General features: G+C 40.8%; 2 protein-coding genes across 3 annotated transcripts in view; one reads left to right on the top strand and one right to left on the bottom strand.

Annotated features, from left to right (window-relative positions):
• The window catches only part of LOC134542992 (kynurenine 3-monooxygenase), a 53,705-nt gene extending 48,267 nt beyond the window's left edge, over positions 1–5,438 (bottom strand). Inside the window, exon 1 of the mRNA XM_063387647.1 lies at positions 5,382–5,438. Within this exon, the coding sequence (XP_063243717.1) occupies positions 5,382–5,438 (57 nt within the window). The remainder of the gene's footprint in view (positions 1–5,381) is intronic.
• LOC134542918 (myosin heavy chain 95F) overlaps positions 1–25,698 on the top strand; it is a 265,995-nt gene that overhangs the window by 58,168 nt on the left and 182,129 nt on the right. The gene's annotated exons all lie outside the window — the stretch shown is intronic.

Here is a 25,698-nt window from a genome sequence, read left to right as displayed (position 1 = left end):
TTAAAATGTGCGTTTCTGTAAGTTATGACGATTCTAAGTTGTGTGGTTCGACGTTGCGTGTTTATTTGGTACGTGTTTCTAAGTTGTTATTGTGCAAACTTACTACAGTTCTAAGTTATGTGTATGTTATATACATAATACTTCTAAGTTGTGTGCTTCTAAATTACTTGTCGCCTCTGATGTTGACTTTTGATAGCTATTAATTGTGGGCCCCAGTATTCAGAGTTTCCAAATCTTTTTACCTACTTATTTAATAATTCTTTAAGACACTTGGGGTATTACAAAACGGTAGCAGAGCATGGTTACGTCTATAGGCATACCTAAGTTGAAAGGTCATACCTAAAATTTAAATTTATAAAAAAAATAAAATTGAAAATTTTTTTAAATGTTTTTTCGGTCACTTAGCATCTTATAGCAACTAGTAAGTAATTTGTGAACTGTCCGCTGATACACATAGTAGCTAAATTGACCCTTGAATTTTAAAATTATTATAAGTTTTGTTGCACTTCGGTTTCTGTGTTTACATTTGAGCGCACGCCGAGGGGCAGCTTGTTGCCCGCCCACACAACTCGGGCCGCGCGCGTGACTTATCAACAGAGACGTGTCCGCTGGACTAGATACATCCTTCCCCCCCCCCCCCCCCACACCCCCAGTTAAAGGCGCTGCGCGCCAAGGTCAGTCCTGATTGCTGACATGACCTTCATTGTCGGTACCGTGTTTGGCAAGCTAACCTGACAGCTTGTTACACCCGAGTACACTGTTCATTTCCCGATGCGCGTAGTAGTAGTAATAATAATAAAAAATTATAAAGGCACACACTTCCCACGCAATAAAGCAATTGTTTTAATCCTAAGATAGATTGAAGTGTATACCTAAGTATAAAGTTTAAGAGATAATTTTAAGAGTGTAGTGTTTTGTTTTGTGTCATACTATGAATCCGGACAGGATGATTACTCCGGAGCTATTACTAGTAGATGAATTAAGTTACGAGTTGCAGTTGCGTAATTTACCAACTACTGGAAATGCGCAAAGCTGCGAAAGAGGCTTCGAGCCACAGTACGTGATAAGTTACCTACCTCAGTACATAATCTAAATTTAGAAATACTCCAGGAATTCAACATAGCTTGCTCCAAATTTTACGTCATAGCTGCTTTAGTGAGTTATTTAGATGTGGAAGAGAATTTGCCCAATGTAAAGCGACACATTATGCGATTAGAGCATGTCACCAGACGACTGGAAAATCTTGTGGTACTTTCCGCAGATGTGCTCAATGGTGTTTATCCAACAGAGCTAAATCTTTGTCTGCAACAGACAAACGCCTTCCAAATTAAATTGAAAGCTAGGGCAGCCAAACTGGAAACTCAACAGGACCTTCGGGCCAACATTGTCCGGACAGAAAACCTAGGAATGGAATCACTAGGAAATGTAGAGAGTGAAAATCCGGAATTTCCCCAGGAAATAAGGCAACCCGACACACAAGTGTCTTGGTGCCAAACAAGGCAGGTTCCGCCCATTTCATCAACATCAACATCTCAATCACTCATCACAGTTCCAACCCCTCCCATCCCAGCAGCCACCACTCAAATTCCCTCAGGCATGCATGTTTCTACAGCTCCCATCACCAGTGTCACATTTTCCGGTAACTTGCCTGCAAATCCGCATCCTTTAACACAACAAAATTTGTTTTTCCCATTCGCCACAAACCAGTCATATTTTAATCCATATTCTCAGTTTCATTCTTTATTGACATCCGGGCAAGGAACTCCGATCCCTACCATCCCCACCGCGCAAATTTCACATCCTTCACCCCCACCTCCGCCATCAACGCAGAATCAACAAGAAACAACATTACCAGTTACGCCAAGGGCGGCTGAGAATAGCTGTTATGGGAAAATTGCCCATCCAGTCGAGAGATTACTTGTTTGTTTTCCAGAAACAAGTGGTCTTGACCCAGATAAATTAATCGAATTCATAAGGCACTTACTTAAAATCAGACAGAAAGGGGGCATTCCTGACAAACAGTTGTTGGAGATAGTTTTTCCCTACACCCAACCACCACTGAGTGAAATAACGAGTCAAGCAATAGAAAATAGTTACTCTTTTGACAAATACCACGAAGAAATTTTGAATTTTTTTAATACCTGCTAGACTTTTGACTAATTACCGTTTAGAATGGTACAACAGGCTACAGCGAAGTAATGAAGCATTGCCGCACTATGTAGCATATATCAGAGAAGCCGCGGCGGTTCTCAGATTGGGTGTATCAGAGAGCGAAATAGTTAGCTGCATAGTAGACGGACTAAATCAGGCAGAGCGCTCACGCGCTGTTTTCCAGGCTAGGCCACGGAGTTTTGTAGAGCTAGATCAACTCTGTATACAGGCCATGAGTTACGAATATGCAGACACTCAGAGAAACAGGTCGGCGAAGTCCGTGGATAAGCATGATTCTCAGGCAGAAACTGCAAATAGTTTTCCATACACGAAACAACAGAATAGCCACCCACAACAGAAAACAAACTACTACAGAAATAATAAGTATGGTTCAAACAAGAACATACAACAACCACCACCTTTCTGTAATTATTGCAAGCAAACAGGACATTACATTGACCAATGTAAACACAAAACTTTCAAACTAAGTTTCAACAAGGCAAAAAACGCTTAAGCGGGTGGCCAGGAAAATTTCTACCTGGACCACCTAAAACTTCATCCGAGAGGAATTTTTCGGTTCATAATGTGCATACTGATGAATCACAAAAACAAAATGTAAATCAAAAAAGGCACAACACAGGAAAACAAAAACACAAGAAAAATAAAAGTAGGAAATACACAGAAAAAGACAGAAAACACAAACAGAAGATCTTAACACAGTAAATTATTCATAAAGAAAATTCTGAGAAATTCACAATAATTTGCAAAACATGTGTTAGCCTGACTAACAAGGGAAAACGTAAGTGTCACAACATTTTCGGTCACGTCCGAACTGTATTACCATACTCTAAAGCAATGTTTGGCAAAAAATCAAATTATTGGTCTGATAGATACAGGAGCTACTCGTAGTTTTATTTCAGGCGATTTGTTTAGGGAATTACAGAAAAACAAGCAGGTTCTGAAAACAGAAGTCACGGATGTACGCTGTTTTACTGCAGCGGACGAACCAATTAGTATATCCAAAGTGGCTATAGTGAAAATCAGGATAGAATTATTCACTTGGAATTTCCCTTTTCTTGTGGCAGAAAACTTAGCCACGCAGCTTATTCTAGGCTCCGACTTCATCGCTAAAACAGGTATTTTGATTGATCTAAAAGCAGGAAGTTTTGTATTTAAATTTAATAAAAATCTTGTCATATCATTCGTGGAACCGGAAAATTAAAGGTCAGGACAAGTTACTAATGTTTCTACCAACACTGACGAGAGAAATTCTTTGTCCCTGGATTATCTCGAGCCCAGTAAACAAGTTGCTATTCGAAATTTGTGTAATGCATTTTCAGATGTGCTAACTAAGAAATTAGGTCGAACTAACCTAATTGAATATCAGATTGAATTGACTGATACCACGCCAGTCAAAAGTCACCCTTATCAACTTTTAGGTCCTAAAATGGAAATTATGAGAAAACATGTACAGAAAATGTTAGATAATAAGGTAATAGAACCTTCTAATTCTCCTTTCAGTTCACCTGCATTTCTAGTGCCCAAGGGCACGGAACAACGTTTCGTCACCCCTCGCGCCGAAATATCTCTCCAGCTCGTGAACAATTTAGTGAAAAAACAAATACAGTTATGGTAATATAAGTTTTATTATGTTTTGAAATATATAAGTGCGCGCTCTACAGGCGGCGGTCTGAGGCTCTCGGCGGCTGGGAGGACGTGAGCTCGATTCTCGACAGGATCACCACGTTTTCACAAAACCGCGTTTGGCCTGGTAAGATTACATTTCTTTTTTGGTCAGGCCGTATTTACGCTGTTAATAAAATAAGCGAAGACATCGGCCACGATTTACTTCTCCCTGTGATTAGTATTTAAAATTTTACGTTTAAAATTTGTAACAATCGAATACATCTAGTTTTTCTATCGAGAAGCTGAAATTCTATAGATAAAATATACTTTTAAAAAAAATCATCTGCAGATGATATATGCGTTTAAGGCACTATTGCACGGTCACGTAAGGAAAATCTATACCACTTGCCACGTGCCACTTTCTATACTAAGTCAGGACTATGCAATCCGACATAAGTTACGCATGCAACTGCGAAAGGGATAGTACTTGGGCAAATTTCGCCCTATATCAAACATTTTAATCGGCGCCAACTAAGGGCTTCATTCCATCCTTAACACTTAAAAATAAAAATAATAATAACATTATTTAGTATGTTTTAATCTGTTAGATATATTTGAACATTTTAGAAACATGGAATCTCTTATTTAATATGTATGTACGTGAAAAATGCTAGTTGCTTAGCTGTAATTCACAGATGTGAACAAATAAGTTACATTAATTATGCTTTACAAGTTCATAATATGTACAAGAATATGTGATAGGTGTGATTTAAAACCTGTAATTACCGACATCAAGTATCTCTGTTGGAATACTGGAATACCGGGCACCAAACTAAGAATGCCTTCTATATTACGTTAAAGTCATCGAACTCAGTAGATGAAACCAGGATACGGAATTAACGGAAGAGGAAAAACGTTTTTTTAGGATTCTTTTTCATGGTTTCAACACACCTGTGTGGAGCTTTCGAACGCTGGCAGGTTACATAATGGTTACGTCAGTGTGAGGAAGCCTGCGAATGATTTTCTACAGACGTCAAGCAAGGAATTTTAATTGATTTTCTACCAACTGCAAGGAAAGAGTTTTAATTTCATTCCTTAGCGGTAAATAGTGACTAATTAAGCATACTTGTTATCGAAAGTATGTATTGCCAAACGAGAATCAAAAACAAAAAAAAAATTTGTTCTGAACGTGAGCCTCTGCTGAACCAATGTTGCTGCAAAGAAAATTTTCGTTTGGCATGTACGTTTACTGCAAATAATTGCTTAGTCAATTTTTTTTTTAACCTCAAATATTTTAACGTACAAATAAACCAATATACCTATACCAAAGAAATATGTTTCCTGCGAACATCAGACGATTCTTTGCCGTGATGGTTCATTTAATTTCAGATTATTTAATTGAAATACACAAAAAAAATGTTTTGATATACGTCTTTGTTTGCCACTAAGTAGGTGTTTTGCCGTGTTCATTATTCAGGTACCTGAGTACATGCTGTTGATATCCGCCCGTTTTCGAGTGTCGCGCAATGGAACCGAACTGGAGAGGAAGCTGTGTGCAGGAGTTGGGAATAGAGGTCGGTAGCGTGTCGTATCGTCGGACTCACCAGCCCCCCGCCAACCACGGTGATCCTCAGAGGACACGTATCTCCTCGCCCGGCCATGTCCTGGTCCTTCTGCGCCGTTGCGGCCTGCGCCGGTGCGACCGAGGCTCGCCCTTCTCCCACCCCCACCCCTCCCCTTCCCCGTGCGACCACGCGCCCGGCCGCGCGCAGGGGAGGGTTGCAGCGTTACGTAACCCTCCCCCTCCCCTCCTCTAAAGGCGCTCGCGCGCACGCGCAGCGGGGTCCCGTTCCGGCGCGGGGAAGTTTCCGGTCGTCGCCACGTGTCAAGATTTACGAGCCGTAAGTTTCACGACCCGCGCGCCGCCCGGGTCAGGTTGCCGAACAAGAATGGGTGGGGGAAGGCGGGTTCAGCATGTTTACTTGTAAACAAATATAGGTGAGCTGGGCAGGTGTGGTTCCATGGGGAAGGAAAGTAAATAACCCCCCCCCCCCCCCCCGGCTCAAAAAAACTTACTAAAATATATTTAAATAGTTTTTAAGAAAGCTTCAAAACATATTGAGTTAAGGGTTATTACTTCATAACATCAAATATATGTATTAAATATTGATTCTCTTTATGACAAAACAGCTTTTCTTTCCCTCCTCCCTCCTTTCCCCATCCCAAAGCTGCTGCCTGATTCCACGTCTTGGGTTTGGTTTTGGCGGGGAGGGGGGGGGGGGGGGGGGTGAAGTAGGGGTTTGCGTAACGCGGTTATCCAGGGGCGTTGCAGGCTTTTAGATCGTTTGACGTCATATTTTATAGATTTGACTTAATACGGAATAGCTCATAATTTAATGGAAAGCCTAAAATCAAAAGTCGTTTGTTGTAAAAAGTAAAAAAAAAATTGTTTGTCTGTAAAGTCGGTTTACGGACGATAGTTTAACGTGACAACGTCATAACAAAACATTGATGAAATGATTGATCCAGAAGAAAAGGAAATATCATATTCGGCCTGAGACTGAGCCGTAATAGGTTTTTGCAACCAAACCATTTAGGCATTAAATATATTATATTCTTTGAGGAAGAAATATTTTTTTTTAATTTTTCTATCTTTTGTATGATAAGATCTACCTCTGCATACTTTTATGAATAAAATTGAGTTATTTTGATTGAATTATCACTATTTTGTATGGATACAAAGGAGTGAAATGAAATGTACAATTTAATTAATAAATTTACTTTTATTTGCATTCATTAATTCAAATATATTTATTACTTTAAATGTTGCGTGCGCCGTTTTAATTTTTACAAGTACAAAAAAATCTCGTATCTGCCGGGCATCGAACTGACAACTTTAGGATAACAAGTAAGCGTTGCTGACCGCGCGGCCACGAGGCCATATTTAAACATGTTAGTTTCAGATGTTATATATATATATATATATATTTATATATATATATAATATAAATTTTGTTCACGGTAGTGGAATAATATTATTTCCTTTTTATAACACGATTTTATAACAAATACGCATCCCAAATACACCAAACTTATTTATAATGTGTTACAGTATTTTTTAAAACATTGTGCAAAATATCCCGGGTGTAATTTGAATTAGTACCTATGTGTAACTGTAAAACACCATTGTTGGTTAAAAACGTATTTCAATATTCAACATTACTTTCAAATAACCGTACCGATTGTGCTGAAAATCGGTGGACGATCGTTAAATTACATAATATTAATAATTCAAACGACGAAAATATGATTGAAAAGTCAAATCGATAGTTTTTCCAATCGAATGGAAGAGATATCCACGCATGCGTACAATGAGCATGAAGAGAGATGCCACGCATGCGTACAATGAGCAAACAGAACACATCCGTAGTGGGACATCCGTAGTGGGACACTTTTTCTTGCGTGCAGCCGGCGTTCATCGATTTATTAGACGTTGTCACGTCAATAATCACTTGAGTTTGACAGTGCGTGACATTTTAAGCGCATATATAAATAATGGTGTATAATATATTATATAATTAAATAATCTTATAAGTGTTGTGTTAATACATACTTTGAGATACGATATGTGAGATGTTACAACATCATTGGCGAGTACTGAAAGATTCGCTAACTTTTTTTTAAATTTATTTATTAGGTTAAATTTATGTTAACTTAAATTCACGTGTTATATTTTTCTTACATCAAAAGTTGTATGAAACTGTAATGGTTCAGCATTTGAGACCATGTAACCTATTTGAAAGTATTCTAAGGGCAATCTCGGACGTTATTAATGTCATGATTTACCACTGCACCTTTTTTTGTACGATAGCCCTTCCTGAAAATTTCTTACTGTAACCACACCTGCGCCCAGCTTGATTTGACCCGGTTCACGCCATAATAACTCAGTAAAAATAGGAAAGTTTGGGGTGAGGGATGTACGCAAGGGAGGGGAAATTTATCAACCCCTAAAATCCTAGGAAATCTTATAAAAAAGGTTTTACCCCATTCCCCCACCCACACCCCTCCACGAAATTAAATTCTGCGTACGCTCTTGTCTGGGGTGAAAATTAGTTGACATAAAGAACCAGATTCGCGCCGTTAAATTTAATTAACATTGTTCAGTCGACAGTCCTGACGACCACAAGTATGTAATGTTACAGAATAGCTGATAAGAATGTGTAAAATTTGTTTTTGCTATCAGCGAACCATCTCCGTTTACATTAAAAACAGGACACTGTGATGCAAACTGCTAAACCTACCATGGCCTTTCGTCTGCCACAAAACCGGTAATTTGGCGAAACTCGTCTACAAATTTAGTCGGAAAGTGTGGGCTCTGCGACATGACAGCTGCATGGTTCTACTTGTCCACTAAAGCCACACAGACCGAACTGCCTGGCGCGTCTGAAGAGCAGTCCGCCCCGTGCTCGCGTGGTGAGCGGACGTGTGCGACGCGACGTGTCTCGTGCGCTGTTACTCTCCTGGTTTAGTGCGAGAGCGAGTTAAGTGTCGTGCGGCTTACACGTAACGTATTCTAAAGGCTTCTTACTGACTTTCGCAGGACCATCATGGCGACTTGCCAACCGACCCCACGAGTGAATACCCTTCGCGTGAAGTGTCAAACCAAACCGCTCGCGTTGGACTTACTCCGATGGCTCGACGAGACCCTTGGGCTGCAGGATGACGAAGTGATTGCTGTACAGGTCGACGGACGCCAACGGTGCATCTTTGTGAAGTTGACATCACTACTACACTGCGAGAGGATCATCCGAGAGACCGGCGGAACGTCTCAGATACACGCAGCGAGCGGTGAGTCACTACAAGTAGACATCGAACTGGCGCTAGACAACCTGAAAACCGTCAGGGTCGTAAACATTCCCGTGGAAGTACCAAATGAACGGATTGTTTACTCGCTCACTCCGTACGGAAAGATACACACGTGCGTGGACGAAATGTGGGGGGTGTATCGCAAGTTCAAAGCCAAGACAGGGGTACGAATAGTGAAAATGGAACTCAATCAAAATATTCCCTCACAGCTGGTAGTCGATGGGCATCACGGGTTCGTAGTGTATGACGGACAACTCCAGACCTGCAGTCACTGCTCGCAGGCGGGACACCACCGCGCGGCTTGCCCCACTCTTCCGCGCGAGCGGTCGGGCGCGCCGCGCACGTGGGCGCAGACACTACAGGGTGGCGCGCAGAGCAGTCGCTCGACAGAACCGCACGAAGTGCGGGACCGGCCCACCACCTCTGGGGCGAGCTTACATCCGCCGGCACAAACTCTGACGTCAGAAGACAGGGAGGAGAGGCCTTATGAGGCGGTCCCACTCAAAACTCTGCTGTCCACCATTACCGCATCACCTCTTGCTCCGACTCAACAGGACATGCCCGCCCCGGATATACGACTCGATACGCCCATTGACATGGAGGATGACGGAATGTCCGAATGCTCACAGGAGGCGCACTCCACCAACCCCCGCTCAGGCAAAAAGTCCGGTGGGCGTGAACGGCCCCCGAGCGGGCGCAAGGACAAAAAGGCCCGTCATGCGAGTCGCAGTCCAAGTCGCGACACCGCCCTACCGGACAGCCCGCGTTCACAACGTAAATATTCACTCCGCATTGCCCAGCATGCGATCGAGCAAATCAAGGGGGGCGCGATCAGCATAACGGAACAGAGTGGGGGAGGGAATGACGTAGCTAGTAGCAAAGACGTAGCGGATGACTAGAGTTTTAACAATTGCCACTGTCAACATTTGTGCAATTGAAGCTCCTTTCAAATTTCATGCTTTACACAGCATTGTACGTGCGCACGCTATCGACGTACTATTTTTACAAGAGTGTGCGCTAGAGCGGCTACCATATTTTGACCAATATAATGTGTACCCCAACATCGGCCCTCAAGGGAGAGGAACCATTGTTGTCACAAAGAACCATCTTGAACTCACGCACATCAGAGCGCACGCATCTGGGAGAATAATCTCTGGCACACTCATAGCGCTCAATCCCTCCAGCGCTACTGGCAGGAGCATTATCGGACAATGTGTGAATGTCTATGCCCCCTCTGGCTCTCAGCGTCGAACAGAATGCCAGGAATTTTTTCGCCAGGAAATCCTTCCATTTATAAGGAATGATGGCACGGGTCTTATTCTAGGTGGAGATTTCAATTGTATAATTACACCCAGTGATCACGTTGGTGGACACTACCCCATTAACACGGCACTGCATGAGCTCGTTACTGCCATTGATGTGGAGGACATGGTCGACATTCTTCAAGTACCCACACCACATTACACCTTTCATGCCTATTCATCTAGTTCGCGCCTAGACAGGTTTTATATGTCCCGCACGCATCGACACAACGCGCGATCATATGATGTGGTGCCAGTGGCTGTCACAGATCATTACATGGTCGTTTGTACTGTGGCTGCTCCGGAGGTTTCACCCACACCTGGGCGTAACTACTGGAGACTACAAACACGCTTGTTGGGTCAAACTGAAGTGGACAATGATTTTCATCGGCGCTGGTCTCATTGGTTGCGATGTAAACAGAGGTACGCGGACACAGCGGATTGGTGGGATGGCTGCGTCAAACCAGGTCTGGCCAAATTATTTAAGCACCATGGCGGGCGTTGTAGACGGGAGCAGGACTCCCTTCTCTATTTGCACGAGAGGGCCCTGCGGGAATTAAGTACGCATCCAACCGCAGTTACCAATCCGAGGGATCAAGCCCGTCGCCTTAAGGAACGGATCATCGCCATACACCGAGCGAACATGGAAAGTCGCATTGTATTCAATAACACCAAGAGTGCGCTACAGCAAGAAAGGCTTAGCGTTCACTCCCTCATGCGAGATCGGAAGAGGCGTACACGAAGGCACATCAGCTCGGTTGTGGACGCGAATGGCACGGTCGTAAGGGATTCCACAACCATCCTCGCAGCATTTACACGTAGTTACGAGGAACTCTATGCGGACCACGACATTGACTATGATGAAGGGACGTCATTCCTCGATGTGTATGACAGCAGCCTTGACGACATAGCACAGCACCATCTGGAGGCCGACCCAACTGACGAAGAGATCACACACATCGTTCGGAGGGCCCCAAAAACCAAATCCCCTGGTGTGGACGGTATCCCCTACGAATTCTACCAGCACTATTGGCCAACGATTCGAGAGGAATTTTGCGAAATGGCGCGCACGGTCATTCGACGAGGGCGTCTGTGCAGCACGCAAACAGAGGGAATCATTGTGCTCATACCCAAGGTGCCACAGCCACGTGAAGTAGCCCACTATAGGCCTATCACGCTTCTGTGTGCTGACTACAAAATCATCGCACGGGTGTATGCCAATCGTATTAAATCAGCGCTGTCTGATGTCATCGGGCCGGACCAACATTGTATTGTGCAGGGGACGTCCATCACACATGGCACTTCTGCGCTCCGCGATGTGCAGCTCCTGGCGCGCACAACGCCGGGCGCTGTCGCCCTCCTGAACATTGATCTTGAGAAGGCCTTTGACCGGGTGCAATGGAGCTTCCTCGACAGGGTGCTCGAGCACCTTTGCTTCCCTCCGACAGTTCGAGCTGTCCTACGCACGTTCCGTGAGAACCTAACCTCGAAGATGTCCATCAATGGTTGTTTTGGTGACAAATTTCCGATTCGCTCCTCTGTCCGACAAGGGTGCCCGCTCTCGATGGTACTTTTCGTCCTTTATATTGAGCCCCTTATAAGGAAATTTAACTCTACTCTCTCAGGACTGAGTATTCAAGGGAATCCTTTAACGTGCATTGGGTATGCAGATGATGTTACGGTCATTGTGCGTAGTGACCATGAACTCACGGCCGCTCATGCTATTCTTGAGGCCTTCCACAAGGCAACGCATGCAAAATGCAACTTCGCGAAAACCAAAGTGTTGAATCTGAAAGCAGCGCCAGATGTGATTGTGCCACAGCATTCATTCGTGTCTACGGATGCGATCAGGACACTTGGAATACTTTTCACGGGTGACATCGGTCATACCATTCAAGAGAACTGGGACGGAGTGGTGCGGAATGTTCGTGGTAGCCTGCTTGAGTCACACCTTAGAAACCTCAACATCATCCAACGTGTATATATCGTTAACATGTACTCCCTTTCACAACTCTGGTACATGGCACAGGTGTTCCCCATGCCTGCTGCGATTGCAGCTCAAATCAGGCAATACATTGGATGGTTTATCTGGAAAGGATTCCTCTTCAAGGTCAGCCGCGATCAGCTGACGATGCCTGTCAGTAAAGGTGGTCTCGGACTCATTGAGCATGAGCAAAAAGCACGAGCCTTGTTCCAGAAATGCGTCATACAACGTGTCTTACAGGGTGGTCGCTCCTCGGCTTTGTACACAGCCGCATGGGGCGCCAGGGAGCGCCTACCCCGACACTACAAGTCCGCCGCCGATCACCTTCGCACGACGATTTCCGAACTTCCCGAAGGTACGCATGTCTCCACAAGACAACTGTATGGTTTCCAGCGACGAGCAACACCCTCTGTGCCGAATATTCAGAATAAGATCCTTTCTTTGCGTTGGCTGAACATATGGAAAAACGTTTCTGATCCTGAATTACCTACTCATCTCCGTGCCGAAGCTTTCACATTTGTCAACGACCTGACACCCACCCTTTATCGCAAGAAACGCATTGCGTTATCCCAGGATGACCACTGCGAACTCTGTGGCTACCGTGACACCGCCCTCCATCGCATATGTGCTTGCTCATTCTCGCGCCCCTTGTGGGAGTGGTGTAAAACCAAACTTTCCAGACTGCTCTGCCTACCTCCACGGGACGTGTGCGCGGACCGCATGTGCTACCTCGACATCACGGCCTTCCCTACCGTGAAGAGGCGGGCGGCTGTGTGGCTGATGGCGAATTTGATAGCTTTTGTGCTCAAAACTCAAGTGCCATACTTCTTGCGGGACTTCATATCCCAGCTACGACGTGACAGATGGTCTATGGTAAAAAACAATACGTTAAGAAGGAGGTTTGGACATTACCTTTTCATGTTTTGAAATTTGTACAGATGGTGTGGGACTGTGTTAATCCGCAGGGGCGAGGTATCAGTATCGTGTAACCCATTTGTGCTGACTGTAATCTGATGTGAGCTGTAATGTTATGTACATGCACATGATATCACAATAAACTAATAAACTAATAAAAAAAAAAAAAAAAAAAAAAAAAAAAAAAAAAAAAAAGCCGACCCTGACTCGTAACAGCCACGTGGAGCGAAATTCTTTCATGTTCGAGGCCAAGCCGGACTCGTGTATTTATGGACAGCTTTAAAGATTATGTTCGTTAAAAAAAGACGGAAGATCTTTTTTTTTATTACATGAATTGCCGACAGGAATACGAACGTCTTTAATCTCGGGTTGGGTGTGACTTCGGCTGAGGATCCTACACCGCTCAAAACTCGTGAACTATGAAAGCTACAGAGTTGAAGTAAATATTTCTTAGTAGAGCAGACTTTGCTCGTAGTCGTTACGTATTACTCACCCGGTTAACATTTGCAGTTATGAACTAGTGAGCGATATGCGTGATTTAAACTTTTAAGTTACTCGTGAGTGATCACTGAGTGGTGCCAGTTGAGTGGGATAACTATAAAGTTACTAACATTAAATTTGGAGCTATTAACCACAAGATGCCTAAGCGTAAACGGGTTATGTTGGAGAAAAGAAAGAAAAAAAGCGTAATCGCCCGAGCAGAAGCAGTTAAAAATGCACAGAAGTGTCGTAGGTAACATCCGAGAGAAATGAGCCAGTGGGGAAAAACGAGGCGCGAAATACGCGCTCGAGCGAGCCTCAGCCGTCCACCTCGCGAGAAGCGACGGGGAATGCAGACAATTGTTTGGTAATGGACGTGGATATGCTCTCTGATGGTTCTGATGTGGATTCGGAGTCAGTTGAGCCAGTGGTTGTGAACGATGGGCAAAGTTTGTCGCGATTTTGTGTTGAAATTGTTTTGGTGTCGCAATTTTTCTGGCGTGGCGCCCAACCGTCACGTAAGACGCTCACCGAATTCGCGTCAAAAAATAAAGCAACACCAATTTCGTTAAATTATTTCATTTATTTAATACACAACATTCCCACTGAACGCGATGGAAATTCAAGAAACAGGCCACTGGAGGCTGCAGATCAAAATACAGCCTACCCAGATTTCTTTTTTTTTATTAATCCTCAGCCCGCTATATCTGTAACCTATCGCATTTCAGTTATGCAAGTTCTGCATGGTAACAAGATGCAAGGATAGCTGTATCTCTGCCGCAGTTACGTAAGCAGCTCTTTGAGGTTTCTCTCGGCGAAGCCGTACTGTATACCGTCTAGAGTTTCATTCACCTTGTTTTTTTTTTCTTCCTTTTTTTAGGTTCCAATGTAAGGGGGTTTCTGTAAAGGAAATTATTGTAAATCTCCACAAAAATAAGATACTATTTCGTAAAGAAAAATCGGTCTATAAAGAGCACTGTAGTCTAGTATGGTCTGTTTACCAAACAATAAAAACAAAAAAGTCGACCGCTTTATAGACGTTACGCCGTTTGCTGAAAACTACATAGAACTATAGAAATAATGTAAAATGAGGCTAGGCCTTCACAAATTTAAGGAGTTCGGCCTATGGTTGCTGTAACTGCGCTGGAGCGTGTTTTGTATTGTTTAATATACGCATTGTGCGTTCCACTTAAATTGAACATTTTTTTAATGGACTTCTGACAGTCATTCCCGTGCAAAATCGGACGTAATTCAACTTAAACATAGCCTTACAATTAGTTAAGGAGGATAGATAGGGAACGAAAAAACTCCAAATTGGTTTCAATAGTTTTTTTTGGCATTGCTTTTTTTTTATCGTTTAGTATTAAAAAATTGCCTTACCATACATACCATGGTGTATATTTATATAATTATTACAGTTGTAGTCATTCCCAAGAGCCACTATTAACTCGAAGCATTATTAAATTGTATTTTATTGTTTTCTTGAGCTTAAGTTTTAAAAAGTATATAAAAAATATATATAGTGGCAATTTCTTTTGTTTTCGTGATAAATATGGATTATCAAAAGAAGCCAAGGTTATAAATATGTTTTCTACTGTTTAACAATTTTAACTTATAGGATTAGTGGCGTCTTGCGTCTGACGATTCCTCGGCTGTGATTTTCTTGCGTTGTTGCGTTCCTTGAGTAGTTCATAAACTCGGCCTAGTCCCAGAGCATGATTGCGTGTTGTTTTGGCTGTTTATTTAGCAAAAAAAAAAAATACAAAACGCTAAAATAAACGTTGCCATAAGTTAGACGATCATTCCGGAAATAAAGTTTGTTTGTAAGTCCCTGGGTACTGTTGATGGAGGATCAGCCTTACTGGAAGAGGACCAGAGAGCGATATGTGTCGGTGCACTTGCCCGTGGCTGTACTTGTCTCGGGCGGAGACCAGTTTGGCACGCTGTCCTCCAGGGGACGTCCCCACAGGCTCTGCACTAGGTTTCCAGGACCGGCAAATACCGGTACCGCGAAAGTACCGGGAATTTCAATTTCTCATCCCGGGTTCTTTCAGTACTTTCGGGACTCGAAATCAACAGCTTTTTTTTTTTTGCGCTTAGGTTACTTTCATTTGATACTCTCCTCTGGCGGAAATATCGGTGTTCGGACTGCCGTGTGTGCTAGTGCCCGTGATTGCTGCGCCAATATTCTTTAAATAACTTTTTTTTCCCTTGAAGTTTGTTATGAAAACAATGAATGTTAATTTAAGTTAATAATTTTGTAATTTTGCAAGCGTTAATAGCAATTTTTTTTTTCAAAGTTAATGATTGAGAGTAAGATTGAGAATATTGTGAATTATTAATGTTAGTAGATACTTTTGCAATAAAAAAATCGTAATACAAATTTATATATATATATATATTACTTTTGGTCACTAAATCATGTTTAATCGTTCAAGTCTAACTATAATCACCATCACCGATTTGTTAATTTATTTATTTGTTTTATAAAATAGACCAGAGATTATTCATAAATGCTGTTATAAGAATGGAATAAAGTGTAACAATGTTTTATGTAAGTTAGTTTTTTTTTTGCAACAGAAGCACTCAGAGTCAGACGAGTTCTCAGTTGCTGCGAGAAAAAATATTGGTTATTTTTTTTTTCGAGTTACGTATATGGTTGCAAGTTTGACTACTCGGTTAAACTAAAAAAAAGTGTTGATTTTTTTTATTTAATTTTTTTTTTATCACGTTTTGGTTTTTTTTTTTTTAAAAGACCGACGTATGAAGCATATGTTATGGGAGAGCACGATCACACGAACCTCTTCAACTGCTGTGACCGAGGGGTAAGAGAAGCTGAAGGCCTCCTCCAGTCGGCGGGTGCCATTTCTGCGCCCCCTAGGAATTGAAAAGCAGACATTTGTAAGAGCTGCTCGGGGCCGGGAGTGTCGTGACGCACGCAAACCGGTCCCGCGGAGGAGGAGAACTCCGCCTCGCCGCAGTATCCCGCCGTGATAGACCACGGTCTATCGGCGCGCGAGGCTAGACGACCCGCCTTCGCGGAGATTGTGCAAGCTGCAGCGGGACATGAGCGTAGGCCCTGGGCCACTCGCTGTTACGGGGGCATAGGGCATGTCGCCCAGGCCTTCCCCTGAAAAAAGAAGAAAAAACTTTCAAACAAAGGGTTTTTTTTTTTTTTTTTTAACTAATCTGGAACTTAAATTTGAACAATGGTTTCGCCCATTTATCTCGAGATTTTTTTTTTTTGTATTCTTTCCTGGTTAATTATTCTCGGATTGGTTATATAAATTCTTACGTTGGAATTCCTTAAAATGGCGTCATTTATGTGAGGCACTAAAAGTAGTAGGTAGGTATCAATTTGGGGCTACGGGGACAGGAGTCTTGAGTGTAGGGGCGGCGGCGATGTCCGCCATCTTGTATTTTGACGTCACGACGATCGTTTTGGATTACCTTGACCTTTAAAATTTTGCCTTCAAAATCTGTTAAAATCGGCAAAAAAAAATAATTCAAAATTTGCCAACGGTGGCCTGAATTTGCCCGAAATTCACCAAATTTTCCAGTTTTTATGAAAAACATTTCGCCAAAATTCTTGAAAATTTGAAATAATAAAATTTCCCTATTTAGAGGGGAAAATTCCTGTTTTGAGGGAAAATATCATATTCCCCCCCCCCCCCCTCTCCCAAATATGGAGAGGCCAAATTTCCTCGGAAATTGCCAATTTACCTCAGAAAGGGGAAATTTCCTCTTAAGCCCCATCAGAGGTTGATCTCAGTTGACATTTTAAATATGACGTCACGTTCGCTATATGGAATCCTAGAACTTTCCGCCATCTTGGATTCCGCCATTTTGAATTATGACGTCACCGTTGCAGTTTTATTTACGACCGCCAACTTCAAAATCCGTAATTTTTGTATAAAATATCGGGAATAATTAAAAAATTTATAAAGAAATTCTTTAATTACGAATTTAATACAATTTTGATAAAAACTAAATTACGTCATGAACTCCTCGGTTCGATTTTATCGGTGGATGCACTTGCAAAAAAGAATGGCGATAGCTCCTTCCTCCACGAAGGGCACCGTCAGACTTGCGTTACAGGTCATTTAATTAATATTTCAAGACAACTGGAGACAAATGGATCGAAAAAAAAACACACATATAACACGTCTATGCTTCGCCAACTGTATGCGTGCGTTGTGCCCGTTGTAACATTCTAAATTTGCATGAACATGGTAGACAAATCAAGGAGCGAAAATAAATCTGAGGTACTGGCTGCAACAGATGCTGTTTCCCTCGCGCAGCATACACCTGTCGTGGCCGGAAGATTTATCATTAATTGCCTTATCAGATTTTTAACATTCCGCCGCCAAGCGACGACCAAGCCCTTGAAGTAGATCTCGGGGTGGCCAGCCCCCCTCCCCTCCTTCTGGAATCAAAAAAGCCCTTATTTGAGGGGGCCCGCTTGCGCTTGCTAGATCGTAACTGTGGAATGGGAATGACAAAAACCTCCCCCCCCCCCCCCCCCGGGAATCCTGCAGATTTTCGTCCATGACAGTAGTATAGGAATGACGGTCCGGGGACTGGCTTCTGGCTGTGGATTGAAGATTGTCGGTACGCCGTCTTGGATTGTGACGTCACTGCGGCCATCTTGTATGAGCGTAACGGGACACAGCGTAACGGGACACAATGTAACAGGACAAGTAGGCCACAGTGGCCATCTTGGATCCGCCATCTTTAAATCGAGCGCCCCACTCATTATGATGAAATTTTCCAAACTGTCGCCATATTGATTTTTTCTGTTCCGCTGGAGGCCGACATCTTGGATACCGTCGACTTTGCTTCTGTTGTTTGCTCCTAGATAGCACCAGCGTCGCTCTTAATTTTTTTTTCTGTTTCACTGGAGGCCGCCATCTTGGATACCATCGACTTTGTTTCTGTTGTATGTTCCTAAAGAGCACCAACATCGCTTTGTCTCATCACATAAGGTCGATGTTCAATTACCTACCATAGCTATTATTATCCTTATCGACATATTAATTTTAATTTTTTATGCAAAATACATTGGAAGCGCTGTGATTCGAACCAGCGCAGCTCTGATCGCTAGATTGGACAACATACGCCTTTAACCACTCGGCTATCGAGACATTTACCAGACTAAGAATTAAATAAAGTATATAAAAAAATAACATGCATATTCGGACTTTAATTTTTTTTTAATTTTAAGTAATAATAGCACTGCCTGTTCGAGACGACATCATCTTGTATTAAGACGTAACTGTTGAAATTTCCGTTACGGTCGCCATCTTGAAAATCCGTAATTTTTATGTTAAAAAAAAATCGGGAAAATTTAAAAAATCATTAAAAAAATTAAATAATCGAATTAAATGTAAAAATCTTAAAAACCAGTGTTGCACTTTTCGTTACGGTCGCCATCTTGAAATCACCCGCTGGAGATCACCATCCTGTTTTCGTCTGCTAGAGTGTGCTGATACAATGTAAGTATAATTATCTGGTCACCACACCTTTGACCTTGAACTTGAACTTTGACCTTGAAATTTGACCATGACCTAAAATTTGACCTTGACATTTGAAATTTGAACTTGAACTTTTACATTGACCTTGAAATTTGACCTTGACCTTAAACTTTGACATTGACCATGAAATTTGACCTTGAACTTTGACCTTGAGCTTGAAATTTAACCTTGACCTTGAAATTTGACCTTGACCTTGAATTTTTACCTTGACCTTGAAATTTGACTTTTTCCTTGAAATTTGACTTTGTCCTTGTCGACCATCATGGATTCGACATTTTATGTTCAGTGCATGCTACCAGGAGCTACCACCTGCTGGAGTACACCATCTTGTGTGTGTGTACTTGTATTATAGAGTACATTTCCATCTGGATAATATTATTCTAACCCGCTACAGTGCAGTAATAATTTATTACCGAGGTGCCCCCGCCATCTTGAAATTCGGCCGCCATCTTGAAATCATGTAATAATGTAGCTAGAAAAGCGGGAAAAAATCCAAAATTCATTAAATAAATTGACAATAAATATACTGATTGAATCGATCCGCTCCAGTCCTTGGTTAGATACTCGATCGATGCAATGTTTAATTTTATGAAAAAAATTAATTTCAATAAACCATGTTCAAAATTCTTAAAGAGACTTTAAATCCTCTACTACCATCATCCTATCAGACATCAAGACCAACATATTGGAAATTCGTAATTGTAATGCTAGAGATTCGGGAAAAAGTTCAAAATTCATTAAATAAATTTGTAATATATATACTGATTGATTAGATCGACTAAGGTCCTTGGTTCGATCCCTGGCCGATACAAAACAACTATAATTTTAATAAAGTACCAGAAAAGTGTAAGGTTCGAGAAATAAAACACCACAAAGTCTTTTACAAACATAATATTTTTTACACAATTTCTATCCTACTACAGAATCACTTGCAAAAGCCAGCAATCTTATAAACATTTAGCCCTGCATAGACGTGCAACGACTACTTCTTAGCTCCAACAGCTCCAAATGCTCCAAATGGCTCCAACAGCTCCAAATGGCTCCAACAGCTCCAACAGCTCCAACAGCCTCCAAATGCTTAACACAGCTCCAAATGGCTCCAAATGCTCCAAACGGCTTCCAAATGTCTCCAGAAGCTCCAAATGCTCCAACAGCCTCCAAATGCTTAGACAGCTCCAAATGCTCCAAATGGCTCCAACAGCTCCAAATGCTCCAAAAGGCTCCAAATGCTACAACAGCCTCCAAATGCTCCAAAGGCTCCAAACGGCTCCAACAGCTCCAAAATGCTCCAAATGCTTCAAAAGGCTCCAATTGCTCCAACAGCTCCATCTTCAATTGGTACCAACTGATTCCAATTACTTTTCTTATCGAACTTGGCATGATACCTAACATGTCTTTATTAGTATACATTTTGACTGGCAGTGGTAACGTATTTTGCACCTTTAAGTTATAAGTTTTATTTAGAAATCAGATTTCGATAAATGGTAGATACCATTTGGAAAGAAAATATATTAATTTATCTTCAAGTTTATACACATACATTTAATTTAAGCCATTATTGTATGTAGCCAGCTTCCCTCAGTTCTTTGAGTATGAAGGATATTTCTTTAATGTTCGAATAGTTTTCTGCACAAAACGATCCATGTAGTAGTCTTAGCCTGTCAACCAATATGTTAGGATCTTCCCATGAGGTATAATCAATCTCTTCTGCTGCGTTCATCATCATCCTTGCATGTTTATAATAAATATTATCTCTGGTGTCTATCGTTTTAACACCAACCACAAGGTCACTTTCGTCATCGTGCCAGTGATTATCACAAGCTTTATCAGGATAATTTATTTTATTACGACGTTTCCATCGTTTTGGTCTCAAACCACCATCACAGTCTTCGCTCTTGCATGCTTTTGGTGCTTCAGCACAGTACTCAATCATGTCAGCCTTAGATGTGTCAGCACAGTCTTCGTTCATGCCAGCTTCTGATGTGTCACCACAGTCTTCATTCATGTCAGCATCACAAACTTGATCAGGATAATTTATTTTATTACGTCGTTTCCATCGTTTAAGTCTCAGACCGCCATTACAGTCTTCGATCTTGCCTGCTTTAGGTGCTTCAGTACAGTACTCAATATGTCAGCCTCAGATGTGTCACCACAATCTTCAATCATGCCATCATCAGATAATTCATCAAAGTCTTCGACCTTGTAAGCTTCAGGTGGTTCTCCATCTTTCACATTTTCATGGAGACGACTAGATATTGGAGTAAATATATTTTCATTTCTAATGTGGTTACAACTTCCTTCGTTTGTTTTAAATTTTAAATTATTATCTTGATCTAGATCAGTAATTTTAGCATTAGCTTTTTCGTCTTCTTTCCTCTTCCGCGATGTTGTAGCCCAGTCTTCGTTATCTTTATTCATCTTAATTGTACAGGTCTTGTAATGTCTATCCAAGTAATATCTTCTACCAAAGGATTTCTGACACTGACTGCAATGAAATGGTTTTTGACAAGGACCCAAATTACACTAGCTTTTCTCATGTCGTTTAGCATTCTTTCTCAAGGTAAACACCTTGCTACAGTATCTATAGTGATGACGTTTTGATACAGCAACTAATCCAGAATCAGGATTCATATTAGTTACTGAGACTAATGCCAGACGCTAACTAAGAGTTTTAAATTAGATATATTACTTAAATATAATTTTTTAATTATTTAATCAGCGAGAATTAATTTATCTCATTCAAAGGTACTTGTTGCAAGTAGTTCTGCTTTTCAACAACAGATGTCGCCACATGTTACTTGCAGGTAAATAATATTTAGTTATTTTATGCGGGATGCGGGATGCTCACTAACGATCGCAAAAGAAGGATGGCTTCGCTAGACACCAAGGAGAAGGAAGTTCGTCCTTCCTGTTAGTGCTTCTTAGATTTGTCAGAGATTATTTGACTGAGTAATGATATTTTTTTTAAATTTCCATTTGATAAAAATATTACAAGTGTTGATTAAGTAGCAGAAATTCACTAATTACATGTAACCTTGAAAAAAATGACATGCCTCATTAAGTAAAAAAAAATCCGTCATGCAGAGATCAATTTCTCATCTGTAACCAGAAGCTTTCGGAGAAAACCACCATAATATTGACAAGAATAATCAGGAGCACCCGGAGAAAACTACCATAATATTGACAAGAATAATCAGGAGCACACGGAGAAATCCACCATAATATTGTCAAGAATAAACGGGAGCACACGGAGAAATCCACCATAATATTGACAAGAATAATCGGAAGCACACGGAGAAAACCGCCACAAGTTTTCTTTGATATTATAAAATTACAAAAAAAATTAATAAAAAATTAAAAATAAAAAACGAAAAAAATACAAACATTCTGGCTTGTACTAGAACTCTAACTTTGCACATCAAAGAGAAGTTCACAAGCTAGCAGAATGTTTGTATTTTTTTATTTTTTTTTATTTTTTATTAATTTTTTTTTTTGTAATTTTATAATATCAAAGAAAACTTGTGGGTGTTTTCTCCGTGTGCTTCCGATTATTCTTGTCAATATTATGGTGGTTTTCTCCGTGTGCTCCCGTTTATTCTTGACAATATTATGGTGGATTTCTCCGTGTGTTCCTGATTCATCTTGTCAATATTATGGTAGTTTTCTCCGAGTGCTTCTGGTTACAGATGAGAAATTGATCTCTGCATGAAGAATTTTATTTTACTTAATGAGGCATGTCATTTTTTTTTTTAGGTTACATGTAATTAGTGAATTTCTGCTACTTAATCAACACTTGTAATATTTTTATCAGGTGGAAATTAAAAAAAAAATATCATTACTCAGTCAAATAATCTCTGAGAAATCTAAGAAGCACTAACAGGAAGGACGAACTTCCCTCTCCTTGGAGTCTAGCGAAGCCATCCTTCTTTTGCGATCGTTAGTGAGCATCCCGCATCCCGCATAAAATAACTAAATATTATTTACCTGCAAGTAACATGTGGCGACATCTGTTGTTGAAAAGCAGAACTACTTGCAACAAGTACCTTTGAATGAGATAAATTAATTCTCGCTGATGAAATAATTAAAAAATTCTATTTAAGTAATATATATAATTTAAAACTCTTAGTTAGCGTCTGGCATTGATCTCAGTAACTAATATGAATCCTGATTCTGGATTAGTTGCTGTATCAAAACGTCATCACTGTAGATACTGTAGCAAGGTGTTTACCTTGAGAAAGAATGCTAAACGACATGAGAGAAGCTAGTGTAATTTGGGTCCTCGTCAAAAACCATTTCATTGCAGTCAGTGTCAGAAATCCTTTGGTAGAAGATATTACTTGGATAGACATTACAAGACCTGTACAATTAAGATGAATAAAGATAACGAAGACTGGGCTACAACATTGCGGAAGAGGAATGAAGGCGAAAAAGCTAATGCTAAAATTACTGATCTGGATCAAGATAATAATTTAAAATTTAAAACAAACGAAGGAAGTTGTAACCACATTAGAAATGAAAATATATTTACTTCAATATCTAGTCGTCTCCATGAAAATGTGAAAGATGGAGAACCACCTGAAGCTTACAAGGTCGAAGACTTTGATGAATAATCTGAAGCTGGCATGATTGAAGATTTTGGTGACACATCTGAGGCTGACATGATTGAGTACTGTACTGAAGCACCTAAAGCAGGCAAGATCGAAGACTGTGATGGCGGTCTGAGACTTAAACGATGGAAACGACGTAATAAAATAAATTATCCTGATCAAGTTTGTGATGCTGACATGAATGAAGACTGTGGTGACACATCAGAAGCTGGCATGAACGAAGACTGTGCTGACACATCTAAGGCTGACATGATTGAGTACTGTGCTGAAGCACCAAAAGCATGCAAGAGCGAAGACTGTGATGGTGGTTTGAGACCAAAACGATGGAAACGTCGTAATAAAATAAATTATCCTGATAAAGCTTGTGATAATCACTGGCACGATGACGAAAGTGACCTTGTGGTTGGTGTTAAAACGATAGACACCAGAGATAATATTTATTATAAACGTGCAAGGATGATGATGAACGCAGCAGAAGATATTGATTATACCTCATGGGAAGATCCTAACATATTGGTTGACAGGCTAAGACTACTACATGGATCGCTTTGTGCAGGAAACTATTCGAACATTAAAGAAATATCCTTCATACTCAAATAACTGAGGGAAGCTGGCTACATACAATAATGGCTTAAATTAAATGTATGTGTATAAACTTGAAGATAAATTAATATATTTTCTTTCCAAATGGTATCTACCATTTATCGTAATCTGATTTCTAAATAAAACTTATAACTTAAAGGTGCAAAATACGTTACCACTGCCAGTCAAAATGTATACTAATAAAGACATGTTAGTAATCATGAAAAGTTCGATAAGAAAAGTAATTGGAATCAGTTGGAACCAATTGAAGATGGAGCTGTTGGAGTAATTGGAGCCTTTTGAAGCATTTGGAGCCTTTTGGAGCTGTTGGAGCCGTTTGGAGCCTTTGGAGCATTTGGAGGCTGTTGTAGCATTTGGAGCCTTTTGGAGCATTTGGAGCCTTTTGGAGCATTTGGAGCTGTTGGAGCCATTTGGAGCATTTGGAGCTGTCTTAAGCATTTGGAGGCTGTTGGAGCATTTGGAGGCTGTTGGAGCATTTGGAGCTGTTGGAGACATTTGGAGGCCGTTTGGAGCATTTGGAGCCATTTGGAGCTGTGTTAAGCATTTGGAGGCTGTTGGAGCTGTTGGAGCTGTTGGAGCCATTTGGAGCATTTGGAGCTGTTGGATCTAAGAAGTAGTCGTTGCACGTCTATGCAGGGCTAAATGTTTATAAGATTGCTGGCTTTCGCAAGTGATTCTGTAGTAGGATAGAAATTGTGTAAAAAATATTATGTTTGTAAAAGACTTTGTGGTGTTTTATTTCTCGAACCTTACACTTTTCTGGTACTTTATTAAAATTATAGTTGTTTTGTATCGGCCAGGGATCGAACCAAGGACCTTAGTCGATCTAATCAATCAGTATATATATTACAAATTTATTTAATGCATTTTGAACTTTTTCCCAAATCTCTAGCTTTACAATTACGAATTTCCAATATGGTGGTCTTCATGTCTGATAGGATGATGGTAGTAGAGGATTTAAAGTCTCTTTAAGAATTTTGAACATGGTTTTTTTGAAATTAATTTTTTTCATAAAATTAAACATTATTGCATCGATCGAGTATCGAACCAAGGACTGGAGCGGATCGATTCAATCAGTATATTTATTGTCAATTTATTTAATGAATTTTGGATTTTTTCCCGCTTTTCTAGCTACATTATTACATGATTTCAAGATAGCGGCCGAATTTCAAGATGGCGGGGGCACCTCGGTAATAAATGATTACTGCACTGTAGCGGGTTAGAATAATATTATCCAGATGGAAATGTACTCTATAATACAAGTACACACACACAAGATGGTGTACTCCAGCAGGTGGTAGCTCCTGGTAGCATGCACTGAACATAAAATGTCGAATCCATGATGGTCGACAAGGACAAAGTCAAATTTTAAGGAAGAAGTCAAATTTCAAGGTCATGGTCAAAATTCAAGGTCAAGGTCAAAATTCAAGGTCAAGGTCAAATTTAAAAGTTAAGGTAAAATTAAAGGTCAAGGTCAAATTTCAACGTCAATGTTCAAGGTCAATGTCAAATTTCAAGGTTTAAGTCAAAGTTCAAGGTCAATATCAAATTTCAAGGTCAAGGTCAAAGTTCAAGATCAATGTCAAATTTCAAAGGTCAAGTCCAAATTTCAAAGGTCAAGGTCTAAGTTC

The sequence above is a fragment of the Bacillus rossius genome, assembly GCF_032445375.1.
Source record: "Bacillus rossius redtenbacheri isolate Brsri chromosome 9 unlocalized genomic scaffold, Brsri_v3 Brsri_v3_scf9_2, whole genome shotgun sequence".
Lineage (NCBI taxonomy): Eukaryota > Metazoa > Arthropoda > Insecta > Phasmatodea > Bacillidae > Bacillus > Bacillus rossius.
The sequence above is the reverse complement of the archived record's forward strand: the minus strand, read 5'-3'. Positions and strand labels throughout refer to the sequence as shown.